This window comes from Metopolophium dirhodum, chromosome 1 (assembly GCF_019925205.1).
Source record: "Metopolophium dirhodum isolate CAU chromosome 1, ASM1992520v1, whole genome shotgun sequence".
Lineage (NCBI taxonomy): Eukaryota > Metazoa > Arthropoda > Insecta > Hemiptera > Aphididae > Metopolophium > Metopolophium dirhodum.
Window position 1 is genome coordinate 64458051 of NC_083560.1, and position 27824 is coordinate 64485874.

At 28.5% G+C, this 27824-nt stretch overlaps 1 protein-coding gene across 1 annotated transcript; it reads left to right on the forward strand.

Moving 5' to 3' along the window:
- Positions 1 to 5942: 5942 nt before the first annotated feature.
- LOC132934158 (mucin-2) lies at positions 5943 to 24221 on the forward strand. The gene is made up of 11 exons (XM_061000432.1): positions 5943 to 6055; positions 6228 to 6453; positions 6601 to 6676; positions 6841 to 7191; positions 17419 to 20404; positions 20490 to 20820; positions 20890 to 20960; positions 21369 to 21628; positions 21716 to 21849; positions 21923 to 22255; positions 22354 to 24221. The coding sequence occupies exons 4-11, from the start codon at positions 7086 to 7088 to the stop codon at positions 22651 to 22653; spliced, it is 4521 nt and encodes a 1506-aa protein (XP_060856415.1). The 5' UTR covers positions 5943 to 6055; positions 6228 to 6453; positions 6601 to 6676; positions 6841 to 7085; the 3' UTR covers positions 22654 to 24221.
- The last annotated feature ends 3603 nt before the right edge of the window (positions 24222 to 27824 follow it).

The window sequence follows — 27824 nt, forward strand, 5'->3', positions numbered from 1 at the left end:
GTTAACTGATATAGCCACAAGCCATGTAGGTACACTAAAACAGAGATACACAGATAAAGGACCGTATTTTAGAATTGTTCATTATTCCCAGGCGAAGTAGGTACATTTTCAAAATTTTTTGGATAATTGAGCTAATTATGTATGTTTACATTTTTTTCTAGTTGTTTTTCGATCATATTAGATTTAATAAAATGTTTTTCCTGCCTGGTAAAAAAGCTTAAAATAACTTATTATAATGTTTCTCATTAATTATTCTGAAAAACCACGGAAATTTGTTAAATTATTAAATTATTTTGTTTTTTATAATATTATTATTTTAATACCGAAGGCTTGTAAAAAATGTATATAAGGTTCATCATAATATTTTCTTTGAGTAATTCAAAAATATCAAAAACACAGTTACTGTCTTAAATACTGTACGGAGCAACAAAAATAAAATAGCAGGAAAGTAGCCGTAACTGCTATACAGTAGATATCGAGTGTAACTCGTCATTGATTTAGTCACTGTAATGTGTTTAATTTGAATTCAACGATAAATCAATGCATATTAAAAACGATTCTAATCGACAATGGTCCGTCAGCTTATATTACAAAGTATATATTTTTATGATTTATCTATATTACTATTATTGTTATTTATTTTACTATTATAGTAATACCATGATAGGTAGAAATGTAATTATTTGTTATTTTTGCCAAAAAATGTATTTAATATATTATTAATATTTAATTATTATAATAATGTAGTTTATTGATAACATATATTATTGTTATTTACTTGTTATGCAATTCCGACTTACCATGGAACGGTGTGAATAGGTTCGTGGTAGTGGTATAAACAGGCAATAGCATAACAATAAAATAATATAGGTACATAAAGTTACAAGTCCCCAATAATAGTATTTTTGAATTACAACTAAAATCGTTATTTTTCGTATAAATATAAAATGTTGCCCAAATATAAACTTTAAATGTCCAAACATTTTAGACTATTTTAGACTTTTTGGTTGGCTGAAACCAAAGAAAATAGCTAACAAGGAACCTTGAATTAAATTTTCAAGCTTTTGACGGAGCTGAATTTTATAAAAAACAAATCCCAAATTTCAAATAATATATTATATTGAAAATTATAAGACATATAGAAAATGCTAATACATATAAACATTTGATAACAATTTTAAGAATTTACAGTTATTTGTTTTTGAATTACATCGAAACATGAAAATTTGATTTTAGAGCAGTGAAACTGCTTCAATCTCCACTTAAATATCTTTTCTTGTAGAATAGTGAATCTTGTTGGCATTTTGGCGTGTCAAAAGGAAAGTTCCAAGAAGTTTTTAAGCTCGACAAAAAAAAAATACAGAAAACGAGAATGTTTATACAAAACCAGAGTTTCTTATTATGTTGTAATTCATAAATAAATAACCGTAAATACTGGGAGTTATCATGAAATGTTTATATTAGTATTTTCTATAGGTACATAGTAGTATTTTAAAAATATGTTGACTCTTTTTGCAAACAAATTTGTCAAAGTCTCAAAAAATATATAATTAAAACATCTCAGAATTTTCAATGTTTTCACACAGTCGACAGTAGTCGCGATAAACAATTGTATATGAGTGCGAAAATGTAAAGAACTTAAATATTTTAAAAATCATTTACCCAAAATATAGTTAAGGTTTATAGTTTGGACTGTAAATAATATAATATTATTTGAAATATTATTAATATTAAATATTTATAATTGGTTTGTCTGTAAGATTGTTTAGTAGATACCTCATTAATATTTATAATAATATTATTTTTATATCATAAATTTAAATTTAGATAACAAAAACTGGCTTTGTACGGCACTATAAATAATTTTGCAAATTGTAATTTAATTTTGGTTTCTTCACCAATGCGTTTTTAAGCTGATACAATAAAGAAATTGTATTTAAACAGTTTTTAAATTTTAATATTTTTTAGTGTATATTCCAGTTGTCTGTATAACAATGTTCGATCAAATAACTTGAAAGTTAACACAAGGTTCTTCATAACTTGTCTGTTATACTGGAATTAAAAAAAAGTTTGTATGTAATTGTAAATCTACAATGATTTTTCATATGCGTTTAATGTTAAAACTTTGACGAAATTTGTCAAAATTGCGAAAAATTATAATTGTTTTAACCAGGGATTGAACCTTTTGAATTTATCGGTATCGGTTCCGGTACTGGTTCTCCAAAAGTAAAATAACTGTGTAGGTTTGGTTCTAGTTTTTGATAAAAAATAAAGGTATCGGCGGTACCAAATAATTTTGGTACCGGTTCCAGATAACTTAGGTAACGAAAAATATAATAATTTTAAATGCCTATCCGGAATGCGGGTTTAATTAATAGTATAATAAATGTTAGAAAACTCATATGATCATACATAGTTTATACGCAAATCAGTAATTACTTTATTTTTTAACCTAAAAGATTTAAAAATTCAATTTCAGTTCCGGTACTTTATTTATTAAAATAAAGGTTTCGGTCCCGGTTCTGGTTCATAATATTTTAAAGGTTCCGGTTTCAGAACTGGTTCTTTTAGGTTCGGTTCCAGTCCCTAGTTTAACATTCTTACTAAAGGTTTGAACATTAAAAATGTAAATATATTTTATACAAGGTTACTTATGAGTATTTTTAAATGACACAAAAAAATGTTTTAGAACTAAGTCACGTATATTTTTTATCAGCGATTGAATTTCAAGTTTTAAAGATATTGGATATTTATGCATAAAATAAGAATTTGAGTTTTTATTTTTGATCAATAATAATTATTAATTATAGAAATTTAAACATTTTACTACTACTTAAATTATCAAACTATATTCACAATGATTTGTAAAAATATCTAGACTAATTTTAATCTATTTTATAGGTAGTCATTTTAATTTGTTTATTTTTTTAAAGTGTTTTTAATAATGTTAGGGTCGATTAAAATTTTTAAAAATGTAATTCCAGGTTACTCATAACTCGTAAGTAGTTCTGATACATAACGGCTAAAAATCTAATTATATTGTCACATATATTTTTCATAGACATTTGAATTTCAATGAAATCGCATATTTAAACATATAAATATAAAATAATTATATTATATAATAATACTATATAATACACAATCTTTGATCTGACTCATTATATTAACACAAATATACAATGATATTTTATTCACATGCATCACAGTAGTTGCTCAAGGGCGAGGTAAAGTTGAAAATTACGACTATATAGCAGAGCGAGTTCACTGGTGTTTATAATTGCATTTCTTGATTAAGATTTTAAGCACTTGACGTTTTAATATAAGACTCTCAAGACTGAATATACATAATACATGTATATATATTTTATAACCATAATATATTCTATTAATGTTTAAAACACTTTTATCGTTAGTTATTTATATTATTATAATTACTAACTGTTGGCTCTCTTTTTAAAATTGTTTATAATACTATTTTGAGTTGCAATATAGTAAACTGCTCATCTTGGTTGTTATTTGATTGCATTCAAATGTATAATAGTTGTAATACTTAATAAATAATAATACACCACCGTGCCGAGTTTAGTTATTCAAGATAAGTGCACTACATTGTCCTCACTTAATTTCATAACTCTGTCACCCTTTGTTGTAAGTAATAGGTATAATAGGTATATGTATTTATTTATTTTTAATTAAGATAAAATTAATTTATCATAATATTAAGGGTTTTAAGATTATCTGATTATAATTAGAGCAAGTAAGATAGAAATACAATTATTTTTAAAATGTTGTACTATTATACTTTCCTGGACCGAGAAAACTAAAAAACGTCCATATGTTCAATCTGAGCTTATAATATATTAAACTTTGAACACAAATAGTATCGTTTTAATATTTAAAACTATTCAACAGATATATAGGTAGGTAAAATACACATTAAAATTCTAAAATATCAACGTGTCTTATAAGTTTGGTAAAATTGTTAGAGCAAAAAATTAACACTTTAATAAACTATATTATTATATAGTTATAAAATTATATTGATATTCAAACTAAAACATGTTTTATATTTATAGAGGATGAATAAGAAACAAGAATTTTTTTTCGTTAATTTTTTTGTATAGTTATTAATTGAAAATATTTTTTGTTGTTGTTTTTTCAATCGCATTTTTATAATTTTTTTTAATAACGTAGTGCATACATGTCTTATGCATTTTAGTGCTTTAAATTATCTGTTCTGTCGATTGAGTTATGGATTACCTACCACAATCAAATTATTGAAGCTTTATTATTTTTCCTTTAATTATTTCCAACAACCACTTGTAGATTTTTTATGTCGAGAGATTCGTATTCTTATTTATTATTATTTCTTACAATATTTTTGCTTCTTTCACTTTATTGATAATTATCTCATACATTAATAATACCGGTTATTCAAGTGTAAAATAAATAATAATTAATTGTACACCATCGTTAAAAAGTATTGGTAATTATACTATATACCTGACAGTGGCGGACAAATCACTACAGTTATTGCTTTCTTTAATGATATTTTGAAGTATATTTTCGATTTATTTAAACCTAAGTTAGAAATATTACACGTTTTTCGTTCAAGATAATTAAATTAAACACCATAGTACAATTATGTTAGCTATTATATACCTTTATTGTGTTATCGAAATGTATCGCTAGAGCGAATCTAGAAAATAGTATACAAACATTAAAAATTGATTCACTCATCATTTTTGTGTTCTTTGTAAAAACTTGTTTTTAATGCAAAATGTAAAATACCTTATTTTTACGCCTGTTTTATATATTTTTATATTACTCACTATCACAAAAAAGTAACAATCAAAATATGCAACTATGCAAATATCTTTTGCTTTTTTCTTCTGGTCGTGTGAATATTTTGTATTTGACCATAAATATATTAAAATACGTAATAAATAAATAACTATCTATTGTAAAGTGCACTACACACGCTTAAAATGTAATAATATGGTGTGGTAGGTAATAATGGACTTACCAACATATTTTTGTGTATTCACAAAATAAGTTTCATTAGCCTACACATTTTATTATTTAAAAAGAGTTGAATGTTAACGATCATTGGAACCAAAATTATAAATATTTATTCAATATACCTACTCGTGGTTTTTGTTGGTATATTGTATTTATAATACAATACTTAATAATACTTTATTAAGTATAGTTGATATTTTATTATTTTTAATTTTGGCTTAAAATATTTTTTATTGCTTAAAGTAGTTGTAGGTACTTAAAACTTACAAGAGCGCAACAGTATCATCAAACCCTACTGTGAAAGCATGCTTACGATTCATATAGTACCAACTCCCACTAGTACACCAATAATGCTTGACTCAATGGTCGTAGAAACAAAATGCTTTCACTATGATACAACTTGAGAACTTTATTATTATGTAATATGTTAGTGAGGGTTTTCAAAAGTTTATACTAATGTAGTTTTATACATTATAAAATATAGTTAAGTCAAGTTTTTCCGAAAATGTGTTATTATTAAAACAAGCAGAACATTGCGGCTACTTAAAAACAACAATTAAAAGCATTTCGTGGTTACACTTACACATTATGTATATGTCTGATCATTACAATGTATCTATGATGTACCCACCCGTACGGCAATAATGTTGTCTGACATTTGGTAATAGGATTTTGCTGGAATGGATTTATTTTTCGTATATATTAATAATAATATGTAATCTTATATAATAAAATAATACAGTTGGGTGGTACACGTCATAATATATACATCTGAATAATATTGTATTACCACTTCTCTATTTTAACTACAGTGGTCACCACAATATAAAGTCTTCTCCTTCCCCGAGCTGCAAAAAATCTCCTCGTCATTGTCGTCGTCGTCGTTGTAGTCGTGAACACAGATACCTACTTGAGGTTCAATTACACCTATCGCGCGCTGTACAATCCGTCATAATAACATTACGATACTTGACTCACAATCCTTGTCGCGTGCCTACAGAATATATTAATATTTAAACTTATAGTAAAGGTTAGTAAAATCGGTCCAATAAGACCCACTGCCACCATCGCCACCGCTGCAGCCTTTTATGTTTAGGTTTTAAGCTTTCATAGTTGTATCATATTCAGCCACATTATAATAATGACAATAATAATAATAATAATAATAATATCGATATAACATTTTTATATTATAATACCAGCAGATACCTGAACGCTCCTTCTCCTTTCGTTTCTCGACGTCGGCGACCGATAGCGAAGGCGTGCAACGCTGTTACACAACGCTTCGGCCTCGACGGCCTCCACCACCACCACAGCCACCGCCACTTCCACCGCAGAGTTCGACCATTACATCGTACAGACATTGACTCTGCAGTCTTAGCCAGCGTACGGTGATCCAAAGAAGTTTTTTCAGTGCACATGACGACGGTAAATATTTGTTTTATTCAATAATATTCGCGCTTTCTCTACATGGTTTGTTTTATCAAACAATAATACTTACCTTTACGTTACCCGTTATATTTTCTGTGCATGATTCGAATGTAACCAGTGTGAATTTATGATTGTAATAATTAGTGCGTTGTTGACAAAAATTTAAAATACATCACCGAGCCAGAAACAGCCACTCCACTGTACACCAAAAACATCTACCGTAAGAAAATATTTTACTAATAATCGATACCTTGACTCAGTTTTCTCTTATTTAATATAAAAATCATTAAATCAACATAAGTGTTAAAGAGCTTGTAGATTTCTTAAAAAAAAAATGGTTTCTGTTTGTTTGTAAATTAACATTTGAATTGATCGTATTATCAGTATTATCGACATCACCCGTGGTCAAGAGTTCCAGAAGTCGATAAGGTCATTGTCGCTGACACATAAGCTTACAATGTTCGCCGACAAGCGATCGCCACACAGAAATGCAGGTGGTGTCATCGCCACCACAAGTTTATGACGAAATAATCTGCACCATAAAATGTACTGGATTCATCATTGGAATCGAGGAAAACACCTGTGCATGATAATTGTTACATGACGTAGTCCAAGTTTTGTTTAAAAGTATGAAACAAAACGCAATTCGTCCAGAACACAGTTTAACAATGTCGGTATTGGTCATCATCTTCTCTGCTACTTTACTGGCTTTTGCGGGAACAACAGTGGCGCAAGGTACGTTGTACTTTTTTTTACCACTTGAATATTTTTAAAATAACTATAACAAAATTCTAGTCTCTAGCTAAATAATTGAATATATTATAATATTGTGATTATAGTGGTCATTGGTCAGTTATTATAACTATATATTATATATATGAAAGTTTTAATGTTATTTAACTGGTTTTGTATTTATATTCTGGTGTATTTTGTTTACTGTAGCAAAAAATAATACAATATTAGAAAGTATTATTAAAATAATTTAAATAGTATCAATGAACTACCCTTATTGAATTAAAATTATTGTAAAAGATCGTTTATGCATCCCATGTAAGTACTTAAATTCTCAAACTACATAATTTATTATTACCTATTAATTTCTTAAATTAAATACATAATTACAATTAACCTGATAATAGCTTAAGGCTAATAAGCGTATACTATAACTACGGTTTGGACACTGTTCCAGGGGGGGGGAGGGGAGCAAGTGGGACAACTATACATGGCCTCGCGCTTATCGAAGTTAGAAGAACATCAAAGTCCATTTTGAAGTATGACAGCAAATAAATGGAAAAGTAATATTTATAAAAACGTACTAGCTACTAGCTAGTTATATTTTCGTGTAGATAATAATCGTATACACAAGTATCATTTATCATTTATCATTTTATCAAACGGTTTTAACGATTAACGCTTCCGACTCTTTCCGACTCTTTCCAAATTTGTTTGGTTTTTTGTGGAACTTAAGTGAACTTCGAGCACTAACTAACGAAGGCCTGAAGAAAAGCTGCTTAGATTTTCAGAACTATTTAAGTGTTGGTGATTCTTGTGATATAGTTGCTTCTGAATTATACGAAGAGTTGTTAGTTTTTCGAAATGCAATTGAAAAAAATACTCATATAGTAGAAGCACTAACTTTCTTAAAGACGACGCCTGGTGCATTTCCTAACACTGTGAAGTTTCTCTTAAATACCAGTGACCTCAGCGTCTGCCGAAAGTAACTTTTCTAAATAATTTAAAACTATCTCAAAAGACTGACAGACCTGGCTAAAATTTGCATACACAAAGAAAAAAAAAACGAGTTGCATTTTAAAAACATAAAATTAAAACAACATAACATAATATTTTTTGCGTCCAATAAGTCCAGAAAACTTGTTTAACCCTTGTTCAATTAATTTTTATTTACATTTTGATATTGGGTATTAGAAATAAGTGATAGATAATAAAAAATTATCTCATTTGTAAATTTGTACTTAATCAGTAAATATAAATTATTATTATGACTGTTTATAATAATATAGAGTGTTAGTGAATATTTAAAAATAACAATTTTTGTACAACATTAAATAAAATATAGTATGTAGAGTTAATTTTACGACAAAATAAATCAAGATGAGACTGGACAAGAATTTAAAGGGGTGAGTAAAATAAAATGGGCCCCAACCAACAACAAATTATACTGAAAAAATCCCTCACATTTAAAATTTGCTAGGAACTCATAATGACTTTAGCCATTGGGTACATTATGCGATACCAGACAATCTGTTGACAAAAGAATTAACCAACTTTTAGTTTGTATTTCGTATTTTAAGATTTCCAAGTATGCTAAATATTTTCAGATTTCCCTAATCGTTAATCCACGAAAGAGCGATTTTCTGGGTATATTTTCTTTTCTATTCATTTATAAAAAAAATAGTGCCAACGTTTGTTAATTCATATTTCACTATTCTATATGGAAAATAAAAAAGACAAAAAACCAAAAAAAAAAACCTGTGTACTGTGCTCGCGAGCATATGTATGCAGGTATACCACTTAACTATTCATCAGGTAATAATTGTTTGCTATACACCACTACACAACATAATGCGGCATCTACACTTAATAATATTCATATATAATATACCTATAGTGTAATTTCGTACATAATAACCATAAATGTAACACAATAATTATAGCGAGTTTTACGTAGGTATATGTAATGGATTATAATTTATAATGCGATATACATATTTCATTGTATCAAATTGTACAGTACATAAAAATATAATCTCTTATAAAAAAATAATAATAATAATAAATAAAATATAACGATTTTCGACTAATTATGAAATGGGCATCGCCCCACAGCTATAATATGTATCATGTATGCGACGGGTGTCCTTGGTTCGTGACGGCAACGACTTTAAGAATATTATAGTGTATATTATACCTATATACTATACACCACCAGGTTGCCAAGCCGTCTTAAGCATATATAGTACCTATATATACATTCCTCTATAGTGCACTGCAGGTGTATGATATTATAGCCGAGGAGTATGTGTGTTACGACGTTGCCACGATTTTATATCGAATGCGATTTACAATATACTTTTACTTTCACTTTGTTACGACGGCCGCCCTCGCACAGAATACCGACGGCATTGCGCGATAGTAACGGTGGAGGTGCCTGGCGAGGCCGTGGACCGTAGTCCGTGGTAATGGAATTTCAGAATTCAGGAAACAACCAGTCCTAGACACATTACAATACGAACCAACACCACATGAATATTATTATTATGTTTCGATGATAATATTATTGCGCGACACTAAGACGTGTGGCGCCGAACGGCTGAGCGAACAAACAGTTATTATTACTATTTAGATTCGATGCGTTTGAAAAAATTTAAAAACTTAAGCTAACGTGTTCTTCGGGTATACCTACCTACTGCATTAGTCATCGTGAACCAGCTCCTTAATCGTTTCAATAGTATTCAACTATAGATGCGTTATAAATTATAATTCACTCAGTCCGTAAATGCTTGTATAATTAGGGCTCGGATTTTGTAACAAAATAAATCGTTAAAAAAACATTTATTATAAGTTATAATTGCCAAAAAAATAAAAAAAAACATTAATTTAATTTAAACTCGAAAAATACTAAAAAAAATTTAAATTATTTTTCCCCTTTTTAAAAGTTAAAACGATTACATTGAATTACAACTACAATAATCTGTGTTCCAATAATTTTTATTCTATCAGACATATATTAATTATTATATTACCACGATGACAAACAAAAAAACGTCGACAACTTAACACGAACATTTCACCTATTTTAATTTTTAAACGATAATAATATAGAAGGTAAAATTATAGGCTAATATAATATAATTGAAGAAATGTATGACATTTTTCGTGAAGATTGATGCAAAATGTATCAAACAATTACATTTAAGGAGAAAAGCATAAAACCAAAATAAAGTTTACCTCATTACAACCATAATCATACAAAATTAAATTAAATATAACAATTACCTTTTTTCACACTCTCTGCCAACAAAGCATTTATCTACTACAAAATCCAAGCCTTACTTATTATCATTGTTCCAGTACCTAAGTGTGTGTTGTAATAGTGTAATACCAAACCAACAACTATGTAATTGCACATGAACAATTATTATTATTTCTTTGCATTTTTTGTACACATTATAGATAAGGTTTTCGCATATTTTATAATTTTGTAAACATTGTAATGATAAAATCAATGTAAATTGAAGACATAGTTTTTTTTGTAAATAGGTACCTACTCATGTTATATTCAATTGAGTTTTGATAATTAAAAGAAAAAGTAACCGTGGGATTTTGTTGTACCTACTTTATTTTAATATTATTCGTGTTGTTTTCATAATACGAAGGAAAACATACTTTTTATGTACATACATCAATAAATTAAAATGTAGGTAATATCATTTTTTTAATATTATTTCATTCTTGTACCCATTACAACACTGGTCGAGGGTAATGCTCTATTGGGAACGTTTGAGACATTAATAATACAATATATCATAGATTATCTCATAAAAGTTTGTTGTATTTAACCGTATCTGTTACTTTTTTAGGCCCGTAATCCTACTATAATGGATCCATTGCGCAATTTCGAACAGATTATTGTGTAATAATAAATACACGGTATGTTTATAGATACCATTCACACCCCCGCCACATAATATAATATTATTTGCACAAAAATAATATGTATTTGACACAAAAAGCAGGAACACCGCGCGTACAAACGGTAGATAAATTGCGCAATATACATTGATGGACATATTTTGTCGTGACATATTTCAACAAACTATACCTAATACCTATATGTAGTGTTACGCCGACAATGGCGATGTTATACGTACATAGGAAACAACGGCGATGGCGGAAAACTCTAAATAAAATCGGAAAAAAATACAACACGTTTCGTCATGCTGCGACTTACCTAACAAGGACCAGCCGAGGGTATTCTGTTTCTACCTATAGGTATATCGGCCATTGGTAACGTGTTTTGGCGTATTGTGTATAGATAAAGTTGGAAAAAAAAATAATTCAAAAGTAAACGTCATTATTTAATCGCGTCTGGAGTCGCCACCATTATTCATCCGGCTAATGGCATCGCGTATAGCAAAACATTAAAAATTAATGAAGGAAACGCTATAATGTGTTCTTTGAATACCTCCAGGCCTAAAATGACTGTGTATCGATTTAAGTATATTAAGTCTGTCTTAAAATTATACCCACGGTTGTAAATTGGTCCGTCGCCGCCGCTAAGAATACCTTCACAGGTTAATGTGCATAGGGACACTGAGACTATGATAATGGCGATGACATCACAGTCGTCGAAACGTTAATTCCCTAAAACAATATAAAGGACTCTTGTAAATTGGATTTTATTCGATTGAACGACAAAGTATATTATTATTACGTTGGTTATGTTATAACTTATAATATAGTGACAGTTTATTATTTCTCACGCTCCGACAACGTAAACAAAAAATGTTTACATTTTTTAAATAAAATTTCCTAATGTACAAAACCTAACCTACCTTTACTGTAACAAATAGTAATAACTAACAATTTTTAAATAAATCATTTTTTTTTCTTTCACCGCTTCCCGCTGAATTTAAATGTGTTTACTGCAATGCAATGCAGTAGGTACCTACCTACTATATTGAGTCATGCAACTGATTATGTATAGGTAACATATTTTTTATTCTAATTATTTTTTATCCAAAAAGAACATGCATATTTTACGATTTAATAACGAATTATTACTATATGTTTAATAGCGTTTTTCAATGTATTATAATATTATAATATTATGTTATAAGAAAAAACAAAAAACAGGTTTCTTTGTTATTCCTCAGATCTGATCGCAAATTACATTATAGATTGGCGATCGCCATAACAATCCGGTATAATTGACACAAGTGGTTAGATGAAATAAAAGATGATAGATGTTGATAAAATGTACAAATTATTTTTGTAAAAATGTCAAAATGTATTATACTTTACTTTATAACTGTCAGTCGAATCAGTCTTGGCACAGGTATATTAGATCAATTTAATCGATCGAATTTGGTGCCGCTAAACTTAAAGGAGGTATAAAGGTGCCGGTGTTCTTATATTTTCGTAAAATATATACTACTATCTACATTAAATTAAATCACGTATAATACAATAACATTTTAGAGTGAAAAATGTTCTTTGCAAAAAATAAGGATTATAGTTGTATTGAGATAGATTTGTAAGTATACAAATTTCAATGTCAATGTTATAAATGTTATTTAAAATAAACGTAAATATAGATTGATAACATATACCATAATAAGTTTTTAATTTTTGCAAGACTTCAAATGCAATCATTAACAACTTAAAGTTTACGCCATATGGATAGGTATAATATATACAAATTATGTTGGATTAGAAAAAAACTATAGCACTTTATTTCACGATGATTTCAGGATCTGAATCTTATTAATTTATAGAATAATCTACAATACCTAAATTAATGTATAATATGATATTAATACCGGTTTACAGTAATAGTATTAATACAATTTAAATATTAAGTAATTATTTTTAGTAACCGAACAGCCTTGACTACTATAAGAACTAACCAAACTCACAGGTAGTTATAACAGTAGTTGTGAAATACAACCACTTCGTTTTTTAATTATTGTAACATACAACACAGCATTTAAGGATTTACCTACTTAAATTTATTTACTGTAACTACTTCTAATTAATAGTAAATATTAAAAAATCATGGACATTTTGTAAAAGATAAATTCTAAGTAACCTGAAATTATTATATCTTATCATTTTAAATGTATAGTGTATTTTATATTGTATTACTGTTTATAATATGCAAATGCATATGTATATGTCAGTTGCACTAAAAAAAAGGTCAAAAACATGTGTCTACGCCGAACATTAAACCGTTAAAAGTATTAATTATTATTGTTATTAGGATTTCGCATTAAAGGATTCTGGTTGCCGTTAATTCATATAATACAAAATGGAGTTGATATTGTAGTATAATATAATAATTCATAATAAACCGAGACAGAGGCAAGAACAATTAATTCCGGCTGTGACCAGCGAGCCGTTTTAATTGCTCCGCGATTATAATAACTAAAGTCGTTGATTTTATTTTATTATTTTGATTTTATTGTAATCGTCTTTGGGTGGTCGGAAATATCCTATCATATAATATCAACTATAGTACCTATCTATTCCACGCCAGCATGCGGTCATTCTGAAAATCGATTTAAATTTTTTATTCGGCCAGTACGTTTGAAATCAATATACAATCATCATCCATTATTATCGTTTTCGTCTTGCGTTTTTCTGTTGTTATAAGATTTATAAAATGTCTCGAGGGGATACATTTTTCTATTATGAACGCACGTGCTATCGAAATTTACATCTATTAAAACTAAACAGTATTTTGTATTTTTAACAATAGCTAGGTTTGGTATTATATCAAGTCTATATGAATAATAGGTAATATATTAATATTATATATTACAATTTTAACCGGTATGCGTATAAAGTTTTATAATAACAGTCGCACCGTTGTTGTTAAACATTTGTTTGTGGTGATGCAGTAACCTTCGTCTATCGCACTTTCACTTGGTATTTAATAATATAGGGCAACTATAATAATAACAATAATAATGATTATTATCACTATTATTATATTTCATTCAAATTTCTTAATTTTTATTATAAAAGTAACTAAATATAATATAAATAATATAGTTACCATAATATGTAATATATACGTATACCAGATACCTATTGTATGTACACCATATAAAACAATATATTATATTATATATTGTTTGGAATTGAATGTTATTAAATGTTTTTTATGTATTAATATTAATAATTAAATGTCAAAATATTGCAACATTGTCAATATCTAAATTATTTTCATATTTCACTCTAAATTACCAAAAGCAGTTATCATCGTTTGTCAAAAATCTAATATAGGTACTTCTGTCTATTATAATCTACTTATAGTTTATCATCCATATTATTAATTTTCTAGTTTACTACTTAAGTAAATTAATATAATGATATTTTTTCCCTATGCTAATAATTTGCGTATCCTTGAATATACATTTTTCAATAAAAGTATATCGTCGGATAGTGATATAAATAGCTATATAGTATATTATAGGAGTAATGAAATAACAACATAATGTACAATTTATTCTTAAATTGAATCTTATTATTTATTTTGATATGTTCGTTTAATTTTTAAAACGTTATATTTTTTATACATATTGTAATTATTTTGGAATTTTGTCTGATAGGTGGCATGTTCAGCTTTCTACACATAAACGTGATTTAGCTTGTGAAATTTAGATTCGTTATCACAGTATAGTCTCATAATGAAAACACCAGTAGTAAATAATTGGCGTGAAATTACTATCAAAGAATTAACACAATAATGTCATCAACTTGTAAATAAAGGTTTATAATAATATTCAATTTAAAAGTAGTAGGTAATGTATTGTTTTTTATTATTTCGGCAGATTTTAAAATAATATTACAACGCAGTTGGTAAGTCATAAGGTAGGTACCATGGTAAACATACGATTAGGTATATTATAAAAGAACAACATATTTTCAACTACCTATTTTTAAACACCATGAATGGCAGGACATTATAATATATCTTCAATTATTTATTGTTATTGGATAGAGATGAGGATTTGTATAATATTATACCTACTAATAATTGTTGATTGGTACTTTTAAGTTTTATTGGGTATACGTCTTTTAATTTTTAATATTTATGATAACAATTGAATTATGTGTGAATATTTTGATACCAGTTGACACTCATTTTGAATTTGTTATCTTTAATTTTTGAATAACAACTTTTTTAGTATTTATGGAAAATGCATCATACATGTAGTTATTAACAATTTACATATACTAGTACTTACATACTTATCAATATAAAGATTTTTTAAAAAGAAATGCGTTATTAATTATTATATCATTCAATGTTATCTATTATTATCAATGTAAATAATTTTTATTTTATGCAAATTAATAATTATAAACTAATGTGTATTACTTAGTACTTGCAGTTAGACTTATTTTCCTTATATTTATATGTAAATCTAATGGATAGACTTACGTTTTAACTATCTAAATTTTAAAATATTTCATTAATTTTGTTCAATAATGTAATTATTATAATGAAGTAATTAATTATTATTTATACAAACATATAATTAGTAAATTTTCTTATGCATTGGTTATGTTATTAATTTCAGTTTGGTATGCACACTAAAAATATTCAAAATATGCATACGAATATTAGGCAATTTAAATACTAAAAAATGCTATAAAGTATATTAAGGCTAAAATTATAGGGGAAAACCTGGGAAGAACGGTAAGAAGCTTTATGAAAATAAGTACTAATATAATAATAATATTTGTTAAGATTTTTAAAATTTGTCTAATGATACCTTTTTTTGTAAGACGTTACAAAATATGCAAAGTTAATCTTTCTATTTAATCTCACAATTTTATAAAACGATTTTTTATCTTAACTAGAATATTCTTCAACCATTACAACCAACATTGAAATGCAAGAAGTCCTCAATATATTATAACGTATTTAAATGATAATCACTGGTACTTAATAAAATAGTCTCGGAATATAAACAACTATTTTTATGACACCTATTCAAGTAAATTAAACATAAACAATAAATAAATATTTATGCTAAAATTGTATTTTATAATACAAATTGTTTAATATAATTTTACTTATTGATTTCATAATACTAATAATTCGTACCTACCTAGATCGTATAATTTTTTAAAACCGTATTTAAACTATTTTAAAAATATTCAATTTTTTAAGCTTAAATTACATTATCATTTAACATAAATAAATATATAACTTGGTGAACTCGTAACTTCTTATTTTTTTTTTATTAATGTGTATTAACTGAAATTTATCTAAGTTATATATCAATATGAATAATATACCTACTAGTTTCAATTAGTTTTCGTGTCAAATTAACAAAGTTTAATTTAAACAAACACTTCATATTTTATAGTTCTAGTTTATTTATACTTTCAAAATTATACCTTAAAACTATATATTTGTATTTTGTGTATGTATTCAGTGTGTACTGTATATCTAGTGTATGTACTATTTATATTCTTGTATTTAATAACCAATATTAGTACAACAATAAAATAAAAAAATTATGATAAATTATTTTATCTAACATAAACTATATAGTATGCTTTAGGAACATTTCAAGTAAATATTCGTAAATGATATAGTTACTTTTCAAAACACAAATATACATTCTACAAAAACATCAACTTTGTTCTTTTAGAAATTATTTTAGTGCACTTAATACAATGTAGGTAACTTTAATTTGTATATCAAGTATACAATAATAAATGCAATTTTGTAAAATAATTAAAATTAATTGTACAATATGAATTATTCTTATATTTACTAGGTACTAATTAGCTATCTTCATCTATGGTATATTATTTATAACGAGCGAAACTTATTATTATTACACATAGTATATAAACTATACAGTATACACAGTACACACTACTGGAATATATGATGTGATTATTTTCACCTGCAAGTGAAATTCCATCACGACTCTCTCTATGTGCCTCTATTAAAAAAAATACACGTGCGTTTTACCAGTTTAGATATTATTCTTTTGAAATAATATTCTTTAATAAGTTTAAGTTAAACGTTATGATGTGACCTATAATTTTATAATAACTGACCAATATGTTTTTTTATACACATACTTAAAATGTCAATTACGTTTTTTCTATTGTTATATGCTATTGTTTAAAATTATCACAACTATTCTATTAACATAAATAATTTATACATTTTATGTTTGTTTATAGGTCAACAGCAGAGATTCTTTTCACCTTCGTCAAATAATGGAAATTTCGCTTTACCTCGAGTACAATTTCAGGAAGATACAAATAGTGCTGACCTGAATTTTCCTCAACGTAGACTATCTTCTGCTGACCCTTTACCACTACCTAATCCTAGTTCATCGAGTTTTTTTTCATCTCAACAACAGCTTCCAACAGGAACATTTACAAATTCTGGACCATTTTCACGACCACCGAATGTTCAACCATTTATTTTAAACGGACAGCAAACACAGTTTCAACCACTTCGAAACTCTGGTTCTTTAAGCTTTGTTGATGCTGTTTCTCCACCGTCATTCTTTCAACAAGCACCACAGCGTCCTCTACCACCACCACAACAACAACAACAACAACCACAAACACAACAGCAGTTTAATTTTTTTCCAAGTAATTCTCAACAACAACGATTTCGACCGGCTTTACAACAGCAACGCACGGAACAACCAGATTCCACAGAAAACTTTGATGGACATCAAAATGCACAGCCCACGTTAATATTACAACAACCAAGAAGCCAAGAGAGTTTTAATAGTGATTCTCCTCGTCGTCCTCTGTCTCAAACTAACGGAGTTATACCAGTTTCTAGAAATCCTCCACCTACAGGATCCATTAGATGGTGGAACCCTACAACAGCTGACGCAGAATCAGTGGCTATAAGCGATGACGACACAGTAGATGGAATTAACACAAACGACGATACAGTTGAGTTAGTCCATCAAAGACAAAACCAGCCACCAAAACGTGGACGTGGTCAACCACAACTAGCCAAGCGAAGACCTATAACCACACCAGAGCCATCTTCAACTATTAACCTAGAAGAACATCAAGAACCAGCCGCCATTGGGTTTACTGTGATACATGATGAGAATGATGATCGATCATCGTGGTCTCAACCAATAATTACTACACATAGGCCACAACCTGGACCAACTGCTTTTCGAAATAGAAACCAACCCGCAGTAATTTCAGGTTCGGTGATAAATCGGCGGCCTACCACATTTAGTCCATTATCTGCTGTAGCATCTTCTTCCACCACAGTACGATCTGCACCCCAGCAACCTTCAGCATTATCTGGAACAGTTAATAGACAGCAACCAACTACTGTCAGGAGTAGAAAATCGTCCTTGTTTTCTACAACTACTACTACAATGAACACTTTAGATTATGAACAAGAAGAGGAAGACGAAGAAGAACAAACAGTGGAAGAAAAACGTCAGTTTCAACCACGAAAGTCTACAACAACACAACCACCTCCAGTTCCAATTACTACATTGAGAACAGCCCTGAGACCAAGAATTAATTCTCTAACAACTTTGATTCCACAACAACAACAACGAATGAAAAAAATTGTGAACAACCCAGCAATAATTCAAAGCATAACCACTAAAAAACCAACAACAACAAGTACTACTACATTAGCTCCCACAACAACTACAGAACATCAAATAGTAGACGAATATGAAGAATATGAAGATATAGAACACACAACAACATCGTATACAACAACTGAATTACCATTAAATAAAAAGAATACTAAATTTCCATTGGTAAATCAATCGTCCACGGTAACAATAAATCAAAAAAATAATAATAGTTTAATAGCAACTACTGAAAGTTGGGTTGTAGTCGCAAGTGTACAAACTAGTAGATCAGTCTCATCATCGTCGTCAATGGTAGGAGGTGGAACAAATAAGAATAATTCTGTGCAAGAGTCAACTACGTTGACAGCACCTACTCCTACAACTAAACACAGATTTAATAATAAACCTGTAATAACAACTACAAGCACAACAACAGTAGAAAGTATTATTGATAAATTGGATAGAGTTCAATCGGAACTTTCAAATGGTATATTGTATGGTAGCTCTTCCAATACAAACAATGGTAGCCGTATTTTGACAGATATGCAGAGTAGCGGTAACAATGATGATAAACGAAATGATGTAATTATATCATCGTTTACAACTCCGACTACTGAAAAAACAACTAAGACTCTAACAAGCACAATGATCCCAACTACTACAAGTACCCCTATCACTTCCAGTTATCCTATCACTACCATGTCTACTAGCACAACTGTGTCGTCTAGTACTACCAGTGTTCTCAGTACTACCAATTATATCAGTACTACTACAAAATCCGAAAAAGAAGAAGAAGACGAAAATGAAGATAAAGAAGAAGAAGAAAAAGAAAAAGAAGAAGAAGAATCTGATGACTCTGATAAAGAAACCACATTTGTTCGAAAATTCGTTCCTTCTAAACAGAGAACTTCTACCGTTTCTTCTATTACTTCAACTAGCACAGTCAAACCTGCAATTCAAGTCGGAAAGAAAAAGAGTTTAATAGATTCTGTTAAATTTGATGATTTATTAAGTAGTGGATTGCTTCCAGCTGGATTTAACCCGAAGCCACCTCCAGCATACAAATCTAAGATTATTTCAACCACAACTACAACTGAAATACCTTCTACAGTTACTAATAACATTAGTAGCCCTCGGCCAAAAAATAGTAGTAGTAGTATTTCTACTAATACTACACCCATTACAACTACTACAAAATCAAAATCATCAGGTTTGAACATTAAATTTGTTGATGATTCGTCAGCATTAGCTTCGCTATTACCACCAGGATTTAAATTAGAAGATGCTATTAAACCTGTCGAAATCTTGTCACCTTCTTTACTACCACCAGGATTCAAACTACCAACTGAAAATGTTGAAACCTCTAATAAAAATAAAGAACAAGAATCGGTTCTAACAACAGTTGTCCCAACGACTGACGTCCCGTTAACTACTTCCACGACAACAATCACTAGCAGTACATCAGGAATAGTTTTTCCCAATAGTGGAAAAGGCACAAATAGCTCTGGAACCAGGAAACCATTGCCTTCTAGTAAAAAAATGCAAGCTGCAGTTACTGTGGCACCCACTATTCAAAAGGGATGGCCAGTTAGGTAATTGTAATTTATATTCAAGAATTTAAGGTTGTTTCTTTACTATATTATTATTTATTTAAATACAACTCAATCAAATTTTTAGGGTTGTAACTGAGTTTACAGGCTGGTCTACTCCATCAACAACGCCATTATCTATCGAAAAATTGTTGCTACAATCTAAAGCAGCTGAATTAGCAGCTATGACATCTACTTTAGAGCCAACCACTAGCACTACAACGACTACAACGACTACCACAACTACTATGAAACCACCTCCCACTACAACACCCGGCCAGTGTTCTGAAAGTGATTCAGTATGTGAACTCGTTGGTACAGTGCGAATAGTTGGTTCTGGATCAGAGAAATGGGTACCCGAGTTATTAGACCACAATACTGCAGAATGGAGGTTATTAGCTAGCGAAATTGAAACTCAGGTAAATATATTATAGTTATATAATATTACTACAGTATACATGACTCAAATTGTTTAATTAATTTTATAGCTAGATAAAGTATACAGTAAATCACCTGCATTGAGCAAATGGTATAAGACAATAACCATCGATTCATTCAGGTATGTATATAAATTATGTCCAAGCAAACAAATAGTAAAAATGTTTTAGGTATTAACTATTAAGATAAAAATTATTATAATATATAAACTAAATAAATGTTTACGAATTAATGATTACCTATTACTAAAGTAGGTAATAATAGACTAGTTTTTTTATTTACATTTCAAGGATTTTAACTACACGTAATTTAAATTATTGTACCTCTATTTAACATTTATTTCAGTTAACATAGTTTAAATTTTAAATATTTTAATTCTGATGAATTTATTTCAAATATATTATAGTTTATATTATAATAATATGATAAGTTATCATAAAAGTGTAGATATTATAATTTATCATCAATTTACCAAATTATATACAAAAATATTGAGTTATTTTAACTTATGTTTAAATTTGTATACTAGTCCTGGAAGTAATGCAATCAGTAATGGAAAATCTGATAAAAATGCTGGAGTTCTTGTTGATTTCTTCGTACAGCTTAATCAACTTGGACGTACAGTCAGTACCGCTGACATTCGACGTCTATTTCATGAAACATTACAAAAAGAAGGAAATCTAGGATCGTCCGCACAACCATTACAATACGGAAATGGTGGTGACTATGAAGGGCTTTATTTAAAATTAGGAAGGTTTACTGTTGACCCAGCACGTACAGACTTTATAGGTAAAGAGCGTTGTATTAAATTTATATAATAAACCTGTAATATTGTTTATCATATTATAACTAGTATAAAACATTTTTTTTTACCAGTATTGCCTAAACCCACCAGAACTGTGACAGCAACCGCTGGAACTGATGACGCGTGGTTACCACAATGGGCTGTAGCTGTCATGGTTATTGGCCTTGCTTCATTACTTTTCGTATTAATATTTGGCATAACAGTGGTATTTATACATTTTCAAAATATTATTTTCAGGAAATATCAACGTTTTAATATTGTCTTATTTAATTTTACAGCTCGTAAGTCGTAATAAAAACAATAAAAAAGTACCTCCACCAACTCTGCAAGCATCCATGGTTTCTGATGACCAAAATCAACATATTTATGGCACGGGTAAAAATGGCCCAACTACTGGAAGTCGTCATATGATGCATCATCCACCATCCCATTCCAATTCCAACTATAACATCAGTTCATATGGTTACGATAATTATGCGATTGATGATGACATGATGATGTTAGATGAAGACGATTTAGAAGACGTGGATCGTTTGTATGATATGGATGCGGTTTGGTCCGACCATGACCATGAAAAAGTCAAAGTTCCACCTAATATTGCAGGGAAAAAGGTTCGAATTTATTATTAAGAAAATATGTACAATGCAGCTTGCAGTTTTAAGGTTATTATTTGTTTTAAATGTACCTAATAAAAATGTATTAATTATAGCACCGAGATACACAACACGGTGGTCACTATGATAGTTGGCGGTCAACAGCGTTGTCGCCTCAGACATTAACACCTGTTCAAACTGGATATTATACTGGTGGTAGCGGTTATGGTTACGGCACAGATCCAAGTGGTTACGGAGCTGAGAGAAGACATTATCATCGAGAAGCCACATCAACTTCAAATCCACGATCGCATCATCATTATCCAAGCTCTCATCATAATCCCAACGCTTCTTATACTACTGGACCGAGGAAACCACCTCAGCAGTATCACCCCGACTACGACACCGATTTTTAATAGAAGATAATATTTATTCGTTTCTAAAACGTAATTTTCAGTTGCCATTTAGGTTGATGCCTACTAAGAATTTCCAGTAATAAATTAAAAGTATTACTGTGTACATAATAATACTCGCTCATTTATTATTTTTATATTCTTTTTTTTTAATACTTTATTTAAAATAAATGATAGATTTTAAAGTTATAGGTACTATTTCTTCGAAGTGAATCATAATTTAATCATTTTATACAACGTATAACTCTAGTCAAACAACTGCTGAAAGTAAATTCAATTGTATGACAAAACTATTCGAACGAAATATTGTGATTTTATACTTACTTTTTTTACCTCTTTAGATTTTTTCATTTTACTTTATTATTAAACAATTTATTATATGTATATTTTACTGAAAAAAATTACCTTATGAATTTAAGCAATTTATTTTTACACATTTTATTTTTATTTTTTATTTATATATTTTTTTACGAACACTAAATATTGATTATTATAACTTATAAGTTTCTGCTTTACCGTAGAAGTGCCATACTTGGGCCAAATTTGAACTTTAAAGTATATCTTTATAACAAATAGTCATAGAATGCTGATTTTAGTGGCCTTTAAGTTTGGCATTACTTTAAATTTATAAATAAGTATTAAAGTACTGTTCAAACTCACATATCTGATTTAATATTATTTTTAAAGGCCGCTAAAAAAGGTTACTAGTGGTCCAGTCATTACTTTAAATAAAAATTAATAAATATAATAAATACACTACATAATATATAAAATAACATTAACAATAATTAATTTCGTTATTGTGTGCTGTAACTTTTAGAGATTTAACAATTTTCATATATTTGTCTTATAAATAGGAACTAGACATAGGATACAGAAAAATAATATATCATGTACTTTTATAAAAAATTCATTTTATATGTCAGTATTTAAGTTTCCTATAAGTATGGTTCATATTACTTTTTTAATTATATTTCATGTAGATAATGAATAGTTTACTATTGATAAAAACTAATGCACTGACACTAATATACTAAAAATTTAAATTATTCTCCAAGTAAAACACTTGGTCCAAGTATAGCATTTCCATGGTATTATTATTGTACATTTTTATGATATCTTGTGTTAACTAATTATTGTTATTATAATATATTATATGTATATATTGAAATATTTTTGATGTTATTTAAAATTAAATAGTTGTTCCAGAATCCAAAAATATTTACTAATTTAAAATGGTGCAAGGATAATAAAATCTGTATAAGCCCGCAATGTTAAATATTATAATAGGTCCTTCTTGGCAAACTTTATTTTAGTACAGTGAACAGAAATAAAAATTATGAATAAGTATGAATACTTTATAACGAATTATATTTTAGCTTAAAATGTTGATAATCGTTACAATAAACAGTAAAAATATCACATTTTATAATTTTAAATATTAAAAAAACCCGATTAAAATATATTAATTGTTCAAATGATTTATTATGGAACACCTATTTCCAATTTTACAACTAATGTTTAAACAAGAAGACTAAGAATAGTCTATTCATCAACCATTAAGTAGAGTCACAACGTTCTCAGACAACGTATAAAATGTAGTTATGTTCATATTATTATAATTTATAATTATAAAATTCACCAGTTAAATTGATTAATTTATTGTTTCAATAGTTTTTGTTTAGAAAATTATTATTTAACATTTTATAAGTATCGATACAATAATACATCTATGTATAATAATTAATTGTCTGTCGAAACTTATATTCATATACAATTAATTTTAGGTTGTGAGCGGAGTAAGTAAATTATTGGATATACAGTAATGTGAGTGTGTATTGGAGTAGATAATTTTCTTCAAACATCAACTTCTAGTTTGATTACTGGGAATTGGGAAATTCATATTACTTTTCAAAAAAAAATTGGGAAAACTAACAAAAAACAACGAGAAAACGTGACTATATACGCAGGCACGCAGCACCAGTTTTCAACTAAATGGACTTGGATTTTAGTTTGACATCTACACCACGAAGAAAAAGTAATATAATTAATTAGTTAATTAACAACCACTGTTCATTAACCATCAACTTTTGGTACCGCTCACTTAATGACCTTTGGATATAAGTATCTAATCAAGATATCGGCATAATGACGGCATGGGAAAATATCAACATAACTATATTCCCAATTAAAATCGTTAAGAGGACTGAACACTATCTGCTTTTTTTGCTCAAAAATAAGCCTTACAGAAAAAACTTTCATCCCTTATAGAGTGATAAAATTTCGATGAATTTTTAGTTTTAGAAAGATATACACTTCTTACAGGGTGCATTGGACTAGGATTTTCAAAATTATATTTGTAAGCCATATAATACGAATTTGATTAATTTTCACAAGTCTAGTATTTTTAATTATTTTTGTTTTAAGCAACGAAATAAAATATCAAAGTACAATGCGCCCTGAAGAAAATTATCATCCTTCTAACAAATTAAAAATTAATGAAATCGGACCACTCTACGAGGCGTGAGACCTTTTCATGTAAAGCGTGTTTTGGTCGGCAGTGCTGATGACACGTTTTTGCATGTAGCGTGCAGCACGTGCATAAATAGCCAGGGATAAGATATTATATTATATACCTGTAGATCAGGTAGCCCCGTATCCGTACACTATACAACCACAACTACATTATTTACGATTACAACGAACACAATTAACATGGTGGCGGTAGAAAAATTGCAAGTTGCCTAAATATTGCCCCTTATTACTAGCGGAAAACCTAAATAAATCCATGTTACTTATTACTATCAACCGCTACGTTGCTCCAACCGCGGGTACAGACTACCGATACCGAAGTTACTAACTATGACGTCAATCAACATATTATTATACATTTAAGTCAGGAGTCATCTGATACCATTAAATATACATAAAAGAGTATTTTACCTCCACCTATCTATATAAAAGGTGTAGTCAATTTGATTGGGCTGCTAAACGATTTCTATAACATTATTGGCCTGAACAATTTTATTTGCAAGTCAACATCTGATAATTATAGAGTATTAATACACTAGGTATCTAAAGGACATCAATGCCTATTAGGCTATAGATATTAACTTTAATCTAACAAACCATAAAGAATAAAGTAATAAAAAAAAATATAAGTACTCAAATACTCCGGTAGAAGATATTGTTTTGGTGATATAAGAAGTATAAGACACTGCTAGAAATATAAGTTATAAGTTATAGCTTATATAAAAACATATAATAGCTATTACAAAAACCCATTGTGTTGATCTTAAAACCGATGGAAACAACAAGAGTATATCAATCACCTCCTTGCCTCATACAAAAATGAAGGTTGAAGAACCTCACAAAAAACATCATATCACATAATGTCAAAAATGCCAGTCATATGGTCACTCTAGAACTTATTGTGTCCACTCTCTAAGATGTGTTAAGTGCGAGGATATCTACATGTTGTACAAAATCGACAGATTTCGCAGCTAAATAAATATATAATCTGTGAAGTAATTCACAGAACACACCACGACGATTACACTACGTAAGAGGTTTCAATCAAAAATAACATAAGAACTCATCTTCAAAAATGACTTATCCTACCTATTTATCAAACATCAACTCCAAATTCAATCATCAATAGCAAACTGTTGAAAATTCTTTGAAGTGTACATATGCAGCTAATAATAAAGAAAGTCATCCCTGGCTTATTACACAACTCCTGCCCAAAATAAATTCCTTGATGAATTAAAATTAATTTTTACATTTTTTCATGACTTTATTTACAAACTTTCTTAATACTAAAATATAAAAATAACAACAGAATCACTCACTCTTTGATCACCCTAACGTAGAATCCTCTCATCGCCGACCTATAATTTATTGTCGCTATACAATATACATAGTGACTCCGAGAGGCGATTAAATTGCAAATGGTACCTCGACTTGTTATATGAATAAATACATCCAGACGTCATAAAGTCCCATCAACGGTTAAAATCAATGCTAACCTAAATAATCACATTTTAATTCACATCACTATCACCCACTGTAAACATTTTATTTATAGATTGTAAAATAAACACATTTATAATAAATAATATCCCTATAAAATTCCCAGTTTTGAAATTGTATTCTATACTGGACAAATAGTGCCACTAGTGTATTCTTATTTTACCTGCCTTGGGCAACAATATGTGCTAATATTTTTTTATGCAACTCTACTCGACAATATCTTTCCAATAATTCATCTTTTTTTCCCCTATCATGTATATTGTATATAGATAGAGGAATTGGTACGACAAAAAAGTGTTTTCGTAATTATATGTAGTTAAATAATAATAATAATAAAAAAAAAACGCTATTTTGAACTAGTAATAAATTATAGTATTGTTAAATTTTACAGGAGTTAAAATATATCAAAAATTTAGTTACCTACATTTTTTTTATAAGTTTTTGAACTTCAAATATGTTAACACGATTATATGTCTAATCGATAAATAAGTAATAACAACATTTCTTCTAACAATTTTAGTTAATTTATTTTAATTAAAAAAAAGTGTCGATAAACTTAAAATAGTAAAACTATTAGTAAATGTTCTAAATGTGTTTTATGTATTTTTTGGTTAATGTTTGATAGGTAACTGTTTTAACTATAGGTACTACGGATTCAATATTTAGTACAATGTTTCTCATAAGTTAAGCTAATAAATTTATAAATTTCGAAGATTCATAGGCATACAATTTACTTCTAACTAGTTTTGTGAAATTAGTGTGGCATCAATTCATTATTATAAATAAATAATAATTTATAATATTCTCGTTTCCCACTGTTTTTGATATAGTTTTTCCTATTATTAATAAAAGTACTGGAAATTTCCAAAAATTTCAATTTTTCTTAAGTACAAAATTGATCGAATTTACTACACCCTTAAACTTGAATAATATATGAAGCATATATAACGTGATAAAGGATGCTAAAAAATCACACATTTTTTAAAACTAATACATTCCTCATTCAATTAACAATCTTAAAAGATAAATAAATAAATTGTAGTTTTGTCAACCCCTTTGGACCCTTAATGTATCCAATATCAAAATAATCAAAATTCAAAATGTTTAACATAGTTGTGGTGATTTCCATAGCAGTGGTTGAT